General features: G+C 36.1%; 1 protein-coding gene across 6 annotated transcripts in view; it reads right to left on the bottom strand.

The window, feature by feature from the left end:
- EML6 (EMAP like 6) overlaps positions 1-17,732 on the bottom strand; it is a 116,707-nt gene that overhangs the window by 63,561 nt on the left and 35,414 nt on the right. For all 6 annotated transcript variants that reach the window (XM_075707084.1, XM_075707083.1, XM_075707085.1 and 3 more), the window contains exons 2-6: positions 15,201-15,360; positions 9,428-9,526; positions 7,244-7,312; positions 4,374-4,559; positions 2,342-2,477 (exon numbers count right to left, since the gene is read on the bottom strand). In XM_075707084.1, coding sequence (XP_075563199.1) covers positions 2,342-2,477; positions 4,374-4,559; positions 7,244-7,312; positions 9,428-9,526; positions 15,201-15,360 — 650 coding nt within the window. The remainder of the gene's footprint in view (positions 1-2,341; positions 2,478-4,373; positions 4,560-7,243; positions 7,313-9,427; positions 9,527-15,200; positions 15,361-17,732) is intronic.

Raw genomic sequence — 17,732 nt, 5'->3', positions numbered from 1 at the left:
CATCGCAGGCAAGAGTTGTATCACATTGAAAGAACACACAGAGAGAAGAAACCCTGAAACAGGAAAAAGATAAAAAATTTTAAAAATTATGGCCACGAGGTATAAGTGCATGCTTGGATTTTATGACCTGCAGTCATCCTCAAGGTCCTAATTTTTCATAGTTGTCGTCAGACCAGCAGTCCCACCGCACTTTTCAGAGATACACCACGATGTCTTTTTACTTAGTCTCGATGGTTATGCTCATGGGCATACCATCTTTGACTAAGCTTTGATAAAATTTTGCAGACTTGCTTAAGTCAGTTTCTTGCCATTAAAGCGGGCAATGTTTTTATTTTGACAAATAAACATAAACCTGAAAGATTTAAATGCTTTGAAGACAAGATTTGGACAGTGTTCTAGTTTTAGTTCTTAGAAATCTAATTGATTAACCAATTTTTAAAAATTTGTTATAATTTACATAGAAGTCTAAACGGCAACTCAATTTATTTTCTGCAAATGAAATTTTTTACTACTTTTGCCATATAAAAAGACAGCAAAAACTTGTATTGACTTTCTCAGCCATATAGCTGCCGTTATGGTGTCTGGTTCTACTTCGCTGCTCTCATCTATACATTCTGTATCCTGTAGCATTTAGGAGATGGTATAAATAGTGGCATCAAGTTAGAATCTCTCCATAGTGTGTCTAATGAGATTTCACCTTCAATAAGTCCTTCCTTGAGTTAACTTCCATCAAGATGATAATCTCTTCTTAGGCAACCTGTAGAAGGATAGCTAGGTGCTTTTTGCAGACAATGTGCTAGAAGAAGATGCCTTTATGAGTACATTACAGCTCTGTAATGTAAGTTTTCATTTTGAAGTAGTAATTTTCCACAGAAGATAACTACAGTCAATTAAAAGTAACTGAGTTCAGCTAAAGTCTGTTTTCATTGAGTGTGGACACATCCCAGGCAGCAGGAAGAGCAAAAATTGCTTCTACTCTGGTCTCACAAATATGTGGGATAAAGCTCCCTCCCAGAATCACTTCACAAAGAACCAAGGAGTTGAAGATGCATGTTTCGTGTGTGAACACTGCCTTCTCTGTGTCGCACTTCATCTATGTTATTCTGACTTTTATTAGGAATGGACTGCCTGCAGGACTGGTATTAGCCATAATGATCTGTCTAACCCACACGTACAGGCTTACATCTCCACAATTTTAGAAAGTATTTCTATATTGATCAAAACTGCTCCGTGTGGTCATAAGGTACTGCTATTGTTTTCTAGAAATGAATGTTAAACATTATGATTCTGGCTGCAAAAAACTACATAAAGCCAGAACTACAGAGCAAAGGGGCTACTGGTTTGGTATTTGACAACTTTTTTGAGGGCAAAATTCCATGGATTAACACTACGGTATGGCAAACTGGTGGAGCAGTGTTCATCTAAGGCTGTTTGCAGTTTGCCTCTTGGATGAGCCTAGATATTGCAAAGCTATGCATTTTAAAAGTATTAGAATCATCAGGGGATCTGGTTTAAGTAAGATGAAAAATAAACAGAACGAGCTTGTTACTAGATCACAGGCCAAAAAATCCATAATTGAGAAAGAAAATTTTATCCTTCTTAGTGGCCTCTTGACTATTCCAATGGTAATTTTAATATGAAAACTAGGTCTAAAAATGTAAGCTAAGAAGCAGGGGAAATTAACACTAACCATTACAAAGTTGGCTGCCAAAAATGTATAAAGCCTGCTTCAGGCCAGCAGACTGCTATACTCTCAAGCCAAACAAATGTGTAGAATTCCCAGGAGACTAAGATCTCGATAAAGCGTGTCTTATGATCTATGGAGATTATAAGCGCTCCGAGAGTCTAATCATAAAGTGATGACTAAGCTCATAGGAAGCATGATAAGATTCAATAAATATGATGGTCAAGACTTTAATAACATTCTATTAAATATGCCAAGTGCTACCATTCCAGATGAACCTAATGGAGTGCTCAGATGCTCAGCATCTTTAAATATAGGGTTCCAGAAATCTCATTTAATTAAATGAATTGCAATTAATTAAGATTATCTAACTTCATTCTTCTACCTTTTTGTGTTTAATTAGGTTTTATCTATCTTCTTATATTTGCATGGTGGGGAGCAGCAACTATAAGCATCCCTCTGTTTATACTATGAAACATGGAAAACTCTTCAGGCTACATCATTGCCAGAGAAAAAAGGGAATACAGGTCTCAAAAGTAAATACAGTCATTAAGTAAAAAAATCAGCAGTATGCAGACACATTTATGCTTCAAATTAAATTGTGTCATAATCCATTATCTAGATGTGTGAAAAACCATTAAAGTAATAGCTCATTACCTTTGTATCCTTGTTCAGTCTCCCTGAGATCAATTTTAGTAATTGGTTTGAAATCAGTGTCCCATAACCGAATGCAACCATCTCTCCCTCCAGTGGCAAAACCTTCCTCACAAGCATACATACTAAAAATTCCAGCCTGTTAACCAATAGTATAACAAGTTTTAAAGTTCTTTACAATCGATTTAAACATACAAAGCAAACGTTTTTGAACACTCTTGTTAAAGGCTAGAAACTGCTAGGCAGCAAAATGTTGTCCATCCAGAAAGCAAACCAGCAAACACAGGGGGATACGTTTATTTCAAGTGCTCCCACTTTAGTGATTTATGTAGAAATGCTCGCACAAATACCAGTGGTATAGCCTATTTGCAGAACTTTAAATTTGGTTTAGTTAATATTATTACAAGGACTATTAAATAAATAATGGAACACTTAAAATAAATATTTACCCAGAATAAACAAAAACAAGCAAACAAGCAATACAAATATTCTTACAGGTGTGGAGATGATTGAGACATTCTTTCATGAATTCAGTTCAGACGTCATTTGGAATCTGACAGGAACTGAAAGAGTGTCAATTCATTCTCTTCGTTGTAAGACAAGTTTCTATTACAGTTTGAATTTCTTCTTCATTTTTGAAAATGCCTCATTACTGATGACTGTGCTGTATTGCATTGGAATAGCTCATGGAGCGCCTGCTGATTCAGTAATTTATTAGGAAAACCTCTTACTTAGTAGACAAGTCAAACTGCGTGGAAATTAATACAATGAAGAGAAGACCTCTTTTTTCAAAGTGGCCTTGTTCAATGTCTTAATAAATTAATATTTCTAATAATCAATTACATAGAGATTAGAAATTGGACAAGAGAATGCATATTAGCCATGGCAAACCCCATAATTTGTACGGATGAAACAGAACACATTATATAGAAAGAGATTATATTTAATCATTCTAGTGAATCTAAATGAAGTTCTACAAATATACTACAGGGGTTTATTGTTTGCCAAAGATATTTCCATGTCATTGCAGCTGCACATAACCACAACCTGGCAATTACACAGGAGTTCTGCAGGTAAGATGTCCCACTGACTTCAGGCTGACTGCTTTCACAAATTACAGATTACTTCTATAAATAACGATTACTCTCTGAACACATATCTAATTTGAAAAGCTACTATGAATCTTGATGCACTGCCAACATAACTAATTTTGGGAGGTCAGAAAGAACTGTTAAGTTTGCAGTGCTCTTTCTAGAAATATTCTAGAAGAAAACTATAGCAACAACTGTTAGATTTCATATCACTCTTCTAAGAAAAATACTCATTTCCTTCTCTTCAAAAAACCCATGCTAGAATGGCATTAGCCACAATCATGTTCAAAATAGGAGTAGTTCTCAAATACCTCTAAAACAAGACATGAAAATCCTACTGTGCCTTTACTACAGCAACAATAGGGACATAAATTGATTAGAGTGGTTAGAAACCTAACATGATCCTATACATTCCCCTTTCTCTCTGATAAATATCAGTGCTCCAAATTAGGGGGCAGGGTGTGTGTTATGAAGCCAATTGGAGTAAACTGTCTTTGGAATATGGTTGGAGTGCAATTCACCGATTAAACAAGTTTACTCCACATTGAGGCTTTTACGAAGACTCAGTCTTCAGCGCTGGGAATTTTAGAAGTAAAATTCTATTTAAAATAAGATAATTTGGTTACCAACTATTTTTAAGTAAACTGATCGTAACTGAAGGTACTCAATCTGTGAAACTTTAGAAACTTCACTTTACACCTAGTCTGCTTGGTTAAATCAATGCTACAAATATCAGCAGTTCTGTCCATATCAGTTCAGCAGCTAGCATCTGTGGACACCATGTAAACAAAGTATAAGATTACATATAAATTCTTAATTGATGAATGGTCTTAGACATCCTTCCAACCTGAAATAGAAGAAAATCTTTGTGGATAAGCCTTCAAGAAGTTTTTCAATTCAATGAACAGTTCATTTCAGAAATTGGTATTAAAAACACAACTTACACTATGTGCTCCTTGAATTGTGCGGACCAAGTTTAGCCCTTTCCAAACATAGATGTCTCCATTTAAAGCACCAGAGTACGTGATATCTTCTTTTGCACATGCTAAACAAAGGATAGTTTGGAGATCTCCTGTTTTACCAAATATTCCTCTCTTTGCTGTCAGTGCATTTCCACACAATGTCCAAAACTGTGAAATGCAAATGTCATATTAGGAAAAATTTCTGCAGAATTTCTGGTTTTTTTCGTATTAGTGTGCAGATCTCACAGATGTACATCCATACAGAACAATGCCTGGACAGACACTTAAATGACTCCTGTGGTCCTATCAGAATGCCTATTATTCCAAAAACTGCCCACTTACCAAAGAAACCCCCAGGCAAATGCAGTAAGTCTAAGAACGAAACAAAATGATCAAACTGTTTGAGAAAGTGAGGCGCATTTCTGACTCTCTATTGCTATACTACCCCTTCTCATTATCTCACTATCTTTTATCATGTTTCGCTGGGTGATGTCTGGCAATATGAACGCACACTTTTTAAAGCCAGGAATGTCCCCTTTTTCCTGTCGGCAAAACTTAAAATACAGCTACAGTTCTGAAGTAATAAAATACTTGACCTTAAAGAACTTAGGTGCCTGGAGTAGACATTTCTGCCCTTTTCCAATGCACTGAAAGAGATACGTCCCTCAAATATAGTTACATTTACTGAGAAACCATCTGTTGGATGGAGACTGCAAACGCTTGTACGTGAAACAACTCTCTGACTGCAAGAGTAGTAAGTTCTGTAAGTGTGGAATGGTGACTTTCTTGACTTCTACACAGACACAGTAGCATTCTGCAAAAAAGAATGGAAGACTGACTGGGGAAGAGAAAAGAGTCAAGAGAATACAAAGTTTGTCTTAGAAGGGTGTCTTTAGTGGTGGGCTAGAAATGTCATACTATTTCTTTTTGAATCAGAGTGCCTTTTTTTTTTTTAAATAAACATCATTTTATCAAGCAAAGAGGATAGTTAGGGCACTCAGCTCTCCCTCAAGGATCAGACCTCCCAGGGAAGGCAGAGTAAAGAGAATTTCAACTAGATGTGTAAGAGAAGTGCTGAAATATCCAGGCCTGCCAGCACTAGGATGTTCTGGACACACACAGAAACAGACCAGTAATGTGGTGTAGCATGAATGCACTCACCAGCTCAGGTCTTTATTAGTTGAGGCATCTATGCTCTGTGGTCCATTGCACACTGGAAAGATACTTTCAGAGACTAGACAGGAATATTGAACTGTCTGACACAGATGCATAACATCTAACTCATTCCCACTTTATATGCCTACAGCTTTTTGTGGCTATAAGGCAATTTTTAGGTCTTTCTCTTTGTACTTATTACTAGAAAATTCCTATGAAGCTGAATGCCAGAAAATTTTGGATCAAGGATTTTTATTGCAGCTCCTTCTCTATTTCTAATTCAATTAAATTTTCCCCATTGCCTCTTAACATAAGCCAATTTATGAGAATGCAGTGGGGATGCTTCCCCCAGGGCTTTCATACTGTGAGTAAAACATACACTCTCCTCACATCTGGTTAGCTGTAGAGGGCAAGAGAGCAGGCAGTAGTGTTAGGAAATGGGTGGAGGGAGGATCCTGAGCTCAGTCTGAGATTCCTTAGCTCCTAGGCTTCACCACAGCTTCTAGTATCTGCTCAGCCAAATGAGCCAATAGAACTGATATGCTAAAGGAATAAATGGCACTATTCCCAAGTATTAGTCCCAGTTATCAAAGTGATACAATTACTTCAGAGCTGTTCTTTTCCTTCATTGCAAGTTAAAGTAATTATCACATTCCCACAGCCTTACAACGCACAGCAAGTATATAGACTGCTGTTTGAGCATCACTGGAAGGGAATATCTAATCATTTCCCACAACTTTTTTTTTTTTTTTTTTTTTTTTTGGCATGCCTGTATCTATATGTATTTACTTTGCCTGGTATTATGCATGTTCAGGGTAATTATGGCCATTTTAAATAGAATACAGGTGCCAAACAAAGACAGGTTTTGGAAAACAGCTTGCAGGATACAACAGATGGTATCACTTCTGCCAAAACCACCCACAGTTTGAAAGCAGCGGTGGTTTTAAGGGCACAAGCTTCTCAGTAACCAGAACTAGAGATATTAACTGGTTTCCTAAACTTCTAGTTAAAGCTCTTCCCACCCCAGTCATGTGAAATAATTGCCATCTGTTAGGAATGCTTTTGATGAGACAGGAGAAAAATAGAAATCTGCAGGGAATATTGGCAACCAGAAGGATTCCTTTCTAAGCTTTTTACAGGCACGAGAATGTTTTACCCTAACCTTATAGCACATATCTAGGTTCATATTTAAATCACCTCCGGAAAAGGTGACTTCAAGGGAGCAAATAGTGGCGCCCTGAAGTTTTCATCTGTTCTTCTCTGCAGGTATTGCATATCTTCCCTATGCTGTTCCTACAAATGCTGGTAGGAGTTCATTCAATTCATACTTTTAACTTCCTCCTATACCTGCTCAGTGACCCTTTGTGACGCTTGATGAGAGAAATCACTAAAGGCTGAGACAATTTTGAGACAATTTGGGTGGAATAGAGAGGGCAGAGAACCCCAAAATTACAAGAACATAATGATGAAAATTGCACCAAATGATCTTCCCACTTTGCTTGTTAAGTGGATCTGCACCTCAGTGACTGCTGAATGTCTAAATTGAATTCAAACAAAAAGTTTTGCTAAAATGTTCACAGAGTAAAGAAAGAAAAATATAAACTGTCTTATATTTAAAGCCCTCATCATATAAGAGGACAAATTTCTTTTGTGACATTTATTTACTTTTTAACAAGTAAACAATAAAAGCTATTTACCTTTATGTGTTTTACTCCACAGCTGACAATTCTATTTGGTTGATATTGATCCCAGGAAATATCAAATATCTGTTAAGAAATACAGTAAGCTGATATTTTAAATTATACAGTAATTGCACCTAGGCTCAGTTTACTTTTACCAATCTTTAGGCATCATTTCTGCTGCAACATATTACCAAAAATGAAAGGTTACTATTTAGGTAAATTTGGAACTCTCTGTAAACAAAGACTAAGGCAAATATGCAGGCTTCCTCACATAGTTCTGTCAACACACCTCATTCCTGCCTTCACACTACCAATCTATTCTAGCTCCAAGGTATTATCGAATAACGAATATTTACTGTCTCAAATAAAATGGGAATTATGGTGTAAGTTAATGTCCCTCAAGTTCAGAGAAGAAAGATCAGTACATTTATTCATTATTTTAGATAAAAGGCACAGTACCTAATTTAACCCCATTACCAAAAGATCTCAGTGACAAAATGGGTATCATTCATGTGACCTAATCTACAGAGTTAAAATTGAATTCTTCATTTTGATTAATGTTACATTTACATTTATAATAGCATGCATCAAAAAATGAAGTATCAGGTCCTATACACCTCACCAAACAAACTTACAGTGTGTTCTATGACTATGGGATTATGCAAAATGAAAAATATTGTATAAAGTTTGGAAACAAAAAGTTTGTATATTGGCCCAGATTTTCGAGAGCATGTTACTTTCAGACTTTTCACATCTGGCATTCAGCTTTTCAATGTCCACGCTGAGAACCAATGAGGTTACCACAATCATTAGTTACTTCAGGAAACGTGTGTCTGTAGGGAAAGACAATGGGACTTTTTGCTGCTTTTAGCTCTTCAGCTGTTAAGTATAAATCACAAGAGAATTTGAATCAGCTTACAGGAATGTATTATCTTAAGCTTACCCATCATTCATTTTATGCACAAGGAAGCACTGCCTTCCTACAAAATATTTATCTTCTTTATAAACATCAGGATTTACAGTAGTTGAAGTACTATTTTATTTAAGTGTTGTTAGAACACACAAGATATTTCACCTTCAGAAATACTCATGACTCCTGCACACTAAATCTTCAGCAAGTGTGGCCTAATTAGATAGATACGCATTCTTTCCCACTCCCTCTTCAGTGCCAAATCTCCTTTTTCTAGTTGTGAAAGCCTACTGAGACTAAGATTTTAGTACTTCTTGCCTGTCCTGGAGTCTTCTGCTAATTCAGAACCTGATCTTGTCCCTACTGAGGTCAGTAGCAAAACTTCCACTGACATAACTGGAAACTGAATCAGTTCTGAAAGAGAAATTTGAATAAGGACTAAGATTCTGTTGTGTTGGGAACACTGTAAGTAAAAATGAAGTACCAGATTTATTCAGATGACACATAAGATGCAGATAGACTATGTACACAAAAACTGTAAGTCTGCTGCTTTGCATATATATAAATACTCCATCATGTGTAGTAAAACAATATAATACCTCAAAATTATAACATTCTGACATGTTATAATATCATAATATGGATAAGAGAAAAGTTGTCAGAATGTGTCCATAATTTATTTCAATGTATGCATCCTTGTGCTTATATATGTTGGGGAGGTATTCGGCTTATGCTAAACGCGTTTGAACATTTCCTAATCCTGAATAATATTTTAAACTCAGACCTGTTCAGTTCTCATATTTATTGACGTTATTATGAGCCTTTACCTGAAGTTAACAGGTGTAAAAGGAATATTTATCCTAATTATATTTCTCCTGCAGGTAACTGTCTTGAGTAAAAATAAAAGGGAGATAATTAAACTTTCCCTCAGGATAAAATGTCTTTTTGACATATTCAGAAAGAACATTACCTTTGCCCACTGAGCTAGCATTTTACATCTTATATGAAAAGACCTATAAATCATCCTATTCCATGCATAATTACAATGCATTTCCTCCCTAGGCTTGCTAGACAGTCAGCTCAGGAATCCATCATGTGCCTCATTTATTAACACAGTGCTTTGTGCTACACCTGACACAATGAGGAGAAATAAATACCTTGTTCAGTATTTTAAAAGCCAGGTAGAATGCTCAAAATTATCTTTGCATTAACCTAATATAAACAAGAATTATTGTTAAAACACTTTTGTAACTCCCAGGCAAAATTAAGTAAACCCTTCATACAATTACCCTGTCTGAATGGCCTGTAGCTGTTGCCAGTAGTTTTCCTCTCTTCCAGTCCCAAATACACACTGTATTTTTGGCATCCAGTCCCACTGAAGCTAAACGCTAAGGAAAAACAATAGTAATCCGGTTAACAGAAAATCAACTCAAAATTCAGTTTACTGTAGCTCAGATTATTATGCATACAAATGGATTTTCCCCACACGTGACTTGTGTTTGAGCTACACTGCAAAGGCACCATCAAGATATTCACACTTACCATTTACTCACTGGAGAAAGCACTGAAATGTCTAATCTTTTCTAATAAGTCAGGTTATTAATTTCAGGCCACCAATGTCTCAAGTACAATTCTTATGAAAGATTGGAGGTGATTCCTTCAGGCACATGCAATTCTAGCATTTTGATCAATTAACCTAATAATAAAAATGAATGGGAAATAAAAGCTCTCACTATTTCCAAATAGGTTTTTTCATTATGCTCATTTTGTTGAGCTTTAGAATTAGAATTGGATATACTTTCAATAATTGCCTTCTACATAGCTTAGTGTATCAAATCACCAATTAAAATAACTAATAATTTTAATACTTTTAAATCTCAATAATGCAAGAAAGAAAAAGAACAAAATAAAACAGAAGGGAAAAATCTTCCTGTCTGTGTTGAATTTATTAGATAGCAAAAAGGTCAGGTAGGTCTGATTCTCAGTTTCTTCACACCCTAGTATTGACAATGACTACTTGAATAATTAAGGAAGGGGGAAAAAGTAGATTGCATGCATCTGCAACATACCCAGAAGATCAATGGTTATTGTGGAGGTTGTAGGGTTTTTTTCCTTCCCGTGACTGTGCTAATTATGTCCAACCTGATGTGATTTCCATCAGAGTTTCTTATCAGGCGAGACATCTCTGACTGCAGACCAGAGATGGTAGAACTGGGTGCCATGATCTGTACCAGTGCAAAGACTAAGCTAGTGCCAAAGGTACTGCAACTGTACATAATGCATGTGATGCCAGTGTATGCTGGATAGGGATATATAATGGATATGTCCAACATATATTAGTAAAATGAATATGCCTGAGTAACTTGCAGCATGGGAAGATGAGAGACTATTTTCACGGGAAACAATCTTGTAGCTCCTGTTACATGACTTGTTAAAACCAGCCATATCTGTTGTGTCCATACTGCCTGTCCCTTGTCCTGTCTAACAACTTCTTATCATAAGGAATCGACGCTCCATCTGAAGCTCCTAAGCATCCTGCTCTGTTATAGGGGAGCCTACACTTCAAGAATATACTATAAATGAAACCTTTCTTTTTACCTCAAAGATTGGCAGATGAACTATCTGGTCCAAATCGCCATATGTTTCAGAGATTACATTGACCAGATCTTCTTCTTGAAGATTTGCTTCAAGAAGATGACTTGCAAACTGAATCTCTTCAATTGAATTTCCTGCGACTAAACGTCCACTATTTTTTGGCTCAAATTTTCAATACGCAAGTTGTTTAAAGTCTGGAGATGTCTGTGATAATACAAAAGGACTGAGCCAGCAAAGAAAACAAGTATGATTACCAGAGATTCCTTTAAAATGCCATATAAGCAAAAATACTAATTGCAGTAAAGCTAGCAACTACTGTACAACTGAGAGAAGAAATCATTGTTCATAAAGAAACAGTTTTCATTCTGTAGCAAAATAATTAAAAGACAAGGTATTCCATGCCTTTTCATGCCATTTATAAGCATAAAAACACAGTGTACATCTCCCTTCTTAAGACAGCCACTATCAAAAGTCTCTAGTTTAAATGCAGTAGGTACACAGGCACCTTTCACTATCTTCTTAATAGTTACAGCTCCTTTATTTTAGAGCAATGAAATATATCTTTTTAAACTTTGGTTTCATGGGAGTTGACAACATGCATTACAGCTAATGCAATACCTGAACTCTGCCTAGTGAATAACGCATAACCCAACCAATATCTTACCAGCAAATGTACTAAGGAATACAGTATTAATTAAAAAAAAACCCCAACCAAAAACCCAAAAACCTATTTTCAGACTTATACCACAAGTTCCTCTGAGTCTAGTCTACTTTTATATTGTCTTTCACGCAAATAAAAATACCTGAGGTCTTGTTAAGCCAAACTGTGTGAGAATCTACTGCAGGAACTTGCAAGACACCAAGTACTCAGAAGACTTGATTATGATATATTACATCAAAATCTGTTTGAAGAATCTCCATATGTGAGTCTTTGAAATGGTAGATTAAAGGTAGGTTCAAAATTTGGGGTTCTATCTCTAGATGTGTACCGAATATCTGCATTTAACCTAGGACAACATGCTTGATTATTAGATGTATGGTAATGAAGGGGAAAAAAAAAAATCGAATATAGGAAAGAACGAACATGCTCCTGTCAGTTACCAACATAAAAAGCATTTATTTTCAGAAAGGACTATTATTGTAGCAAAAACAAGCTTTATTTGCCCTTGAGCAATCTACACCTACCCAGGGGTTTGGATGCACTGATCAAAACACAAGATATTTTTCATGGAACCTTCACCAGTTCCAACTTTTTCTCACCTCTTTTGTACTGTTCTCTTCACCATGGAAACCATGGCAGTACTTACAGTATCTTTTAGATTCATGATGTGAACAACATCAGACCTAAGCTGCCTAAGTTGTAACTACCAGTCAGGAAATGACCGTAAGTGAGGTAGATGAACAGTGAAAGTACTAGGGGAAATTAAGAAATATTTGATATTTTCTTCTAACATAGGTCTACTGAGGAAGTCTCCTGCTGGCAGAAAAGTGAAGTGATAAATGCTGAATTTCCTTTTTGGTTGAAACACTTACACTTTTAGTCCTCCTTCTGGAAGAGAATTTGACAGAATTCTGTTCCAAGAATTCACAGAACTACCAGAAGAAAATATCTGCCAAGCAGTTTATGCACATAATTAAACAATTATTTTAAAATCTGCACAGATTTAGAAGATCTGGCTAAAGAAGCCTACTGATACCTAGTGCCAAATTTGGAAATGTATGCAAGTATTATGGCAGTGCCCTCCTCACTCCATTTAAAAAAAAAAAAATTTTTAGAAAGCACACAAAAAGGGTTCATCTAAAATAACTCAGAACAGAAATTGAGCTGTATAGTATTGGTGAAATACTTCAATATAAAAGACATCAGCTTCGTAGGCAATTCTGTGAAGGGTAGATGTTAGTACTTTTAAGGAGAAACTGCAGTTAATTCCTGATTCAACAAAAGACATTTTTAATTACAGGCAAACTGACAGCTCTTCTTTAAACATCTGAACGCAGTGCAGCTTCCCTCCTGCCAAATGTCGTCTCTTGGTCATACAGAAAAAGCCCAAGCTAGATTTTTTTTTAAATAGCAACAGTTCTGCAAGATATTCAGCTCCCATCAGCACTTTTAAAATACAGTAGTAATTACATAATAATTACATAATGCATAAAATATGAAATTTACTTGAAATAAATTTGTCTCCAAATGTAAAGCTTTGTATTGAAGGTACATAAAATAAAGGAAGCCTATAAGCTATCCCTTGAGTTAACCACATACAGATCTTCTCCATATATTATAAAAGGTGACTTTATGGGGATCCAGCTCAGGCAGAGAAGCAGAATTATCTGGGCTTTTCCTCAGTCTACTTTTATTTACAAAGTGGACAGCTGACAGAGGTAGCAGCGAAAAGAATACGTTTCTTATTGCATCTATACCTTATGCTATTGTTGAATTAATTTGTGTTTTGGGGCTAAAATCCACATCTTTCTTGGCTGTTAACGGACATTCGATATAAAAGAATGAAAGGTATGCATTAGGAGGAAAGGTGCAAGCAATGTATGCAAAGTCTGTTTTGTCCTATTGCAAGATGCCAGCTCCCCTGGGTGTGCTGACTAAATAAACTGGAACTGCTAGCAGCTCTGAATTCCAAATACTCAAAGCCTTTCTACCATGCCCTTTAATTTTGGCTCAGCACAGCAGCTTCTTCTGCAAAGCCAGAAAGAACAGCAAAAAGCCAAGATACATGATCCATATTTATGTTTCCCAGCATTGGTCTTTCTCCAGATACAAAAGCATTCTGTGCAAATTTTTATTTCCAGAATAAACTGCACCCTCTCCAGCACTTCCAGAAACAGAATGTTACTGTTCTGCAAGGTCAACACAGGAGTAAGTTCAGTTTTTAATTGTGGCAAGGCACCCACCAGCAGGATTCTCAGAAGAGCCTCCACCTTTAACTCATATTGACTGGGCTCTTTGGGGAGTCTTTACCCCCACTAGGTGCTTAAATAGGTTTTAAAAGAAAGTTTATCCACCAGTCTGATGAAGTTAAAAATGAGAACAAAAAAAAAATTAAGAACAGGTATTTCTGAATGAACAATATCTTAAAAAATACTATAGCGTTAGAAATTTTGTTCTGTTGATTCGGGGGTTTTCTCATCCGATTTTTTTATTCCACAATTCCCAGGAACACCTTTTTCTTTAATTAGAATTGGCACAGGAGATTTCAGAGGAAATGGCTTTAGTTTAAGAAACTGGAGGAAGATGGTTGAAAACTAGGCTTAAAATAGAAAGCTAGTTCCAATTTTTAATGGGGAAATATAATCCATAGTTCTGTTTAGTAATTCAAGTTACCCAGTGCTTTTTAAACCTGTTAAAGGCAATTGCTCATGTTGGTGTCCTTCATTTCAGACTAATCTTTAAACTGAATATATACAAGATCATGCACAATAAAAAGTACTTTTGTTTCACGTGAGAATACATTTTATGCATTGTATGGACAATTCTGATCTCAGAACGAGTAATAAAAGCACTGTGTGGTCAGTGGAAGAGCAGCTAGGCATATGATAACAAAGCACTTCTCAATAAACAGCTAATTATCTAGTACATGATTTTAAGAAAATCATCTAAAGGCAGTTCTGCCCTATTGGGGTACAATTCTGCGGTACACAAGCAAATACAAAACCCAATAAGGCTCTGTGCAAGAATCCGGGTATCAGCTAAGCTAAGCATTCCTAAAAATATTTTAGCAACCAGCTATAAAGTATGACCACAGTGTTACACCAGAAAACTCATTTGGACATCAATAATCAAAAAATTGCACAGGTAGATATTTATAAAAGTATGAGTGCGAAGTATTTCTCAGGTTTCTGTGAACTGTAGATCTATTTTCCTCCTACTTCATTCCCAACTGAATGCTTTTAATGGGGGGGGTGAGGTGGGTGTGGAAATAAACGTGTTTAGCTGTGAAAAGCCCACCATTTACTTATATTCGAAATTTTGTCTCAAAATATCTTATCACATAATCTAATCACATTGTACAAAGCCACGCACTCTGCCTCCTAACCCCATTATTCAATTAAATTGACTGTGCACCCCAGCCAATGAGACTCTCCAGGCAGCGAGATTACTGGAGTTTCTCTGCCAAAAAAGCTGCAGGATTGCGAGGACTTTGCCAGGAACTGATCTCCTTGAACAGTAGGTGGCAAGGATGTGGTGAAGCTATTACATTTGAGCCATTTTCTTCTACAGATATTTGTCCAACACCCAGTGCCTCTTCTTGACTTGAATGCTAGGTTGTGATTTTCATCTCAAAAACATCTTTGAAAGAGCTGTATTTGCAGTCCTTGCATTAAAAATTTAATTTTAATAGGAGTTTCAGTACTACAGCCGTATAGCTACCTAAACATAAAATACTTTAATGTGCATATCTTCTAGAATCAGAAATCAAACTAAATTCAAAACACAGAGGACCAAGATATACAAACCTGGCCATCTGAATCAAAAGCTAAGCAGGCGACTCCATGCGTATGTGCATCCTTAAGAACAGACACAGTCTGTACACGGTAGGAATCCCAGATGCAAATGTAAGGATCCTTCCCAACTTGCCCTGTAGCTACTAAGGTTTTATCCGGGTGAACTGCAAGGCTGAAAAGAAACACAGTTGAAGTTATAATACACTTTCTGAATCGGTAAAATAGTATAAAATGTAAAAACTAAATTTTAAAATAATTTTTTTTAGTTCTCAAAAACTTCAGCTCCTTTTGATTTATTGGGATGATCATATCAACTGTCTTCAAAACTCACTCTATCCCATTAGTTACTTACCATAATATGCTCTACTGAGACCAACATGGCTCATGCAGAACACAATTTATCATCTAATAATATTTTAACTAGAAAATTTAAGGAAAACATAGCCAGAGAATTTTTGAATATTTTTGATGGATAGGCTGAATGAACACACAGGCTTCTATCTTACTCTTTCATAGCTTTATAAAGTTACTAGATGATTTTCTACAACTTATTCCTCTTTCACACACCAGCTCAAATATTCTGAAATATGGACCAGTGGCTGAATAATGGATATTTGTCACTATGAAAAATACATGCAAGAAATCCTCTCATCTTTACATCTTTAAAGATAGTAACCTCAGAAGAGACAGAAAATTAAATTGTTTCTCCTACAGTTGAAGAACCATGACATATGTATTTTAAGATCTACTTTTAGTTACTGCTGCCTAAGGAGAGGTAAGATTTACTGTACCTTTATTAGTGTACTTCATTTTCTCCAACAGCCAATTAGAAACAGTACTTTGCACAAAAACTGTCACATCAAGCAGTATTTCTACTACTTAAATCCAAGACAGGTGTCACTGTTTCAAAAACATTTCCTGGTTTTCAGTGATTAACTCCAGTAGCATTCAAAAGACTTGCTTTGACCAAGAACTCTTTCTTATACATTTATTAAACGTTATTAAACACTCAACTTCTTTATTCTCTGTAGTATTTGTACAGAGATATGTTACTGCAAGCTGCATTCTAATGCAGGCTGTATTAGCAGAATCAAATTCTATTTCTGTTCACAGTCCTTTAGATACGAAAATCTCCACCAGGCAGCCCACAGTATCCCTCTCTCTCACCCCTGCCTAGTGTGAACACTAATATTTACTTCCATTTTGTTGCATCGGGAGCATTTCTCTTAGATGTCAGACATTTTCTGGAACCAAGCAGTAGCATCATTTAAAAAAAAAAAAAAAAAAATTATGTTTTCTTCATCACACATAACAGATTTTCATTGTAACACAAAAGACAAAAGGCTGCCATTTAGCAAAGTTCATCCCACATTAACATGAGGAATGCAGGCTGTCAGTAGTGACACAGTACCAGAAGCTGCTCTTTGCAATTATTCTGAGCTATTGTCAAGCTACCCTTCAACCCTTGGGTATTCTCTTTGACAAAACCCAGAGGATCTAGTCTGAAAATCTAGCTTGGGGATGTTAATAATAAAAAATCCTCCCTAAGGTAATACGAATACAAAGACAGTTTTACACTGTTATCCAGGAAACAAATTTGAACAATGTCCGAGTATGTGAGCTACAGATGGAATAAGGAAGAATATCCTATTAATAAATTGATATGCAACAGATAAATTAGGGAAACTGAATATTTCTTCTATCCCAGGAGTAGATACTACTAATTATTAAGAAGAATTCATCAAAAAACTTAAGGCAGTTTCACAGACATATGCATTCATTTTTTTTCATGTTAAAGAGCAATTCATGCAAAAAGAACGATTTTAGCACCATGCCCGGTGGAACTGTTTTATCTGCTCCGGCACTTGCTCATTTCTCCTTTCCTTCATAGGCTTGGATTCTACATGACACTGTATGTCAACTAGTTCACCTCAATTCTAAACCTGTAAGGGGAATAAAGGATGACTCCACCATACTTAAGCTATGATACCTATAATTAAGTTAGAATACTTTTCTTCAGTGATAAAAACTAGATGGAAAAGATTAATTGGGCTAATCTATCTCACTGCTAGAACAGAACTGCAGCTTAATTACATCTACCACTGTTTTGTACAGTTTGGTTTTCACACACTAGAACTTCCATTTCATATTTTGTATTTCCGTTCCGGGATATAGGGTTAAGAACAAGAACACATTTCCTACAACATAAATATGTCTGTACTGAACATATCTGTTATTTGTTTTATCCTTTTTGATGCACGAAGTCAGCTAGTGGGGGAACTAAAATTAGGACCGAATATCAATTTTCGGCACCTAAATAAGTAGTCTGATTTTTCAGAGCCGCTAAGGACATTCATCTCCCGCTCACAGCCTTTACAACACACCATAACTGCCTACGTTCAGTCTGGCTGTTAGATAACCAAGTATTTATTTTTGGCAGACAGAACAGTGGGTTACAGGGTAAAGAAACGGAGTCCAATTTCAAGAACAAATCTTTGTGAATATTTGATACCTGTATATATGATTTACATGTTTGTTGTGTAT

The sequence above is a fragment of the Pelecanus crispus genome, chromosome 3, assembly GCF_030463565.1.
Source record: "Pelecanus crispus isolate bPelCri1 chromosome 3, bPelCri1.pri, whole genome shotgun sequence".
NCBI lineage: Eukaryota > Metazoa > Chordata > Aves > Pelecaniformes > Pelecanidae > Pelecanus > Pelecanus crispus.
The sequence above is the reverse complement of the archived record's forward strand: the minus strand, read 5'-3'. Positions and strand labels throughout refer to the sequence as shown.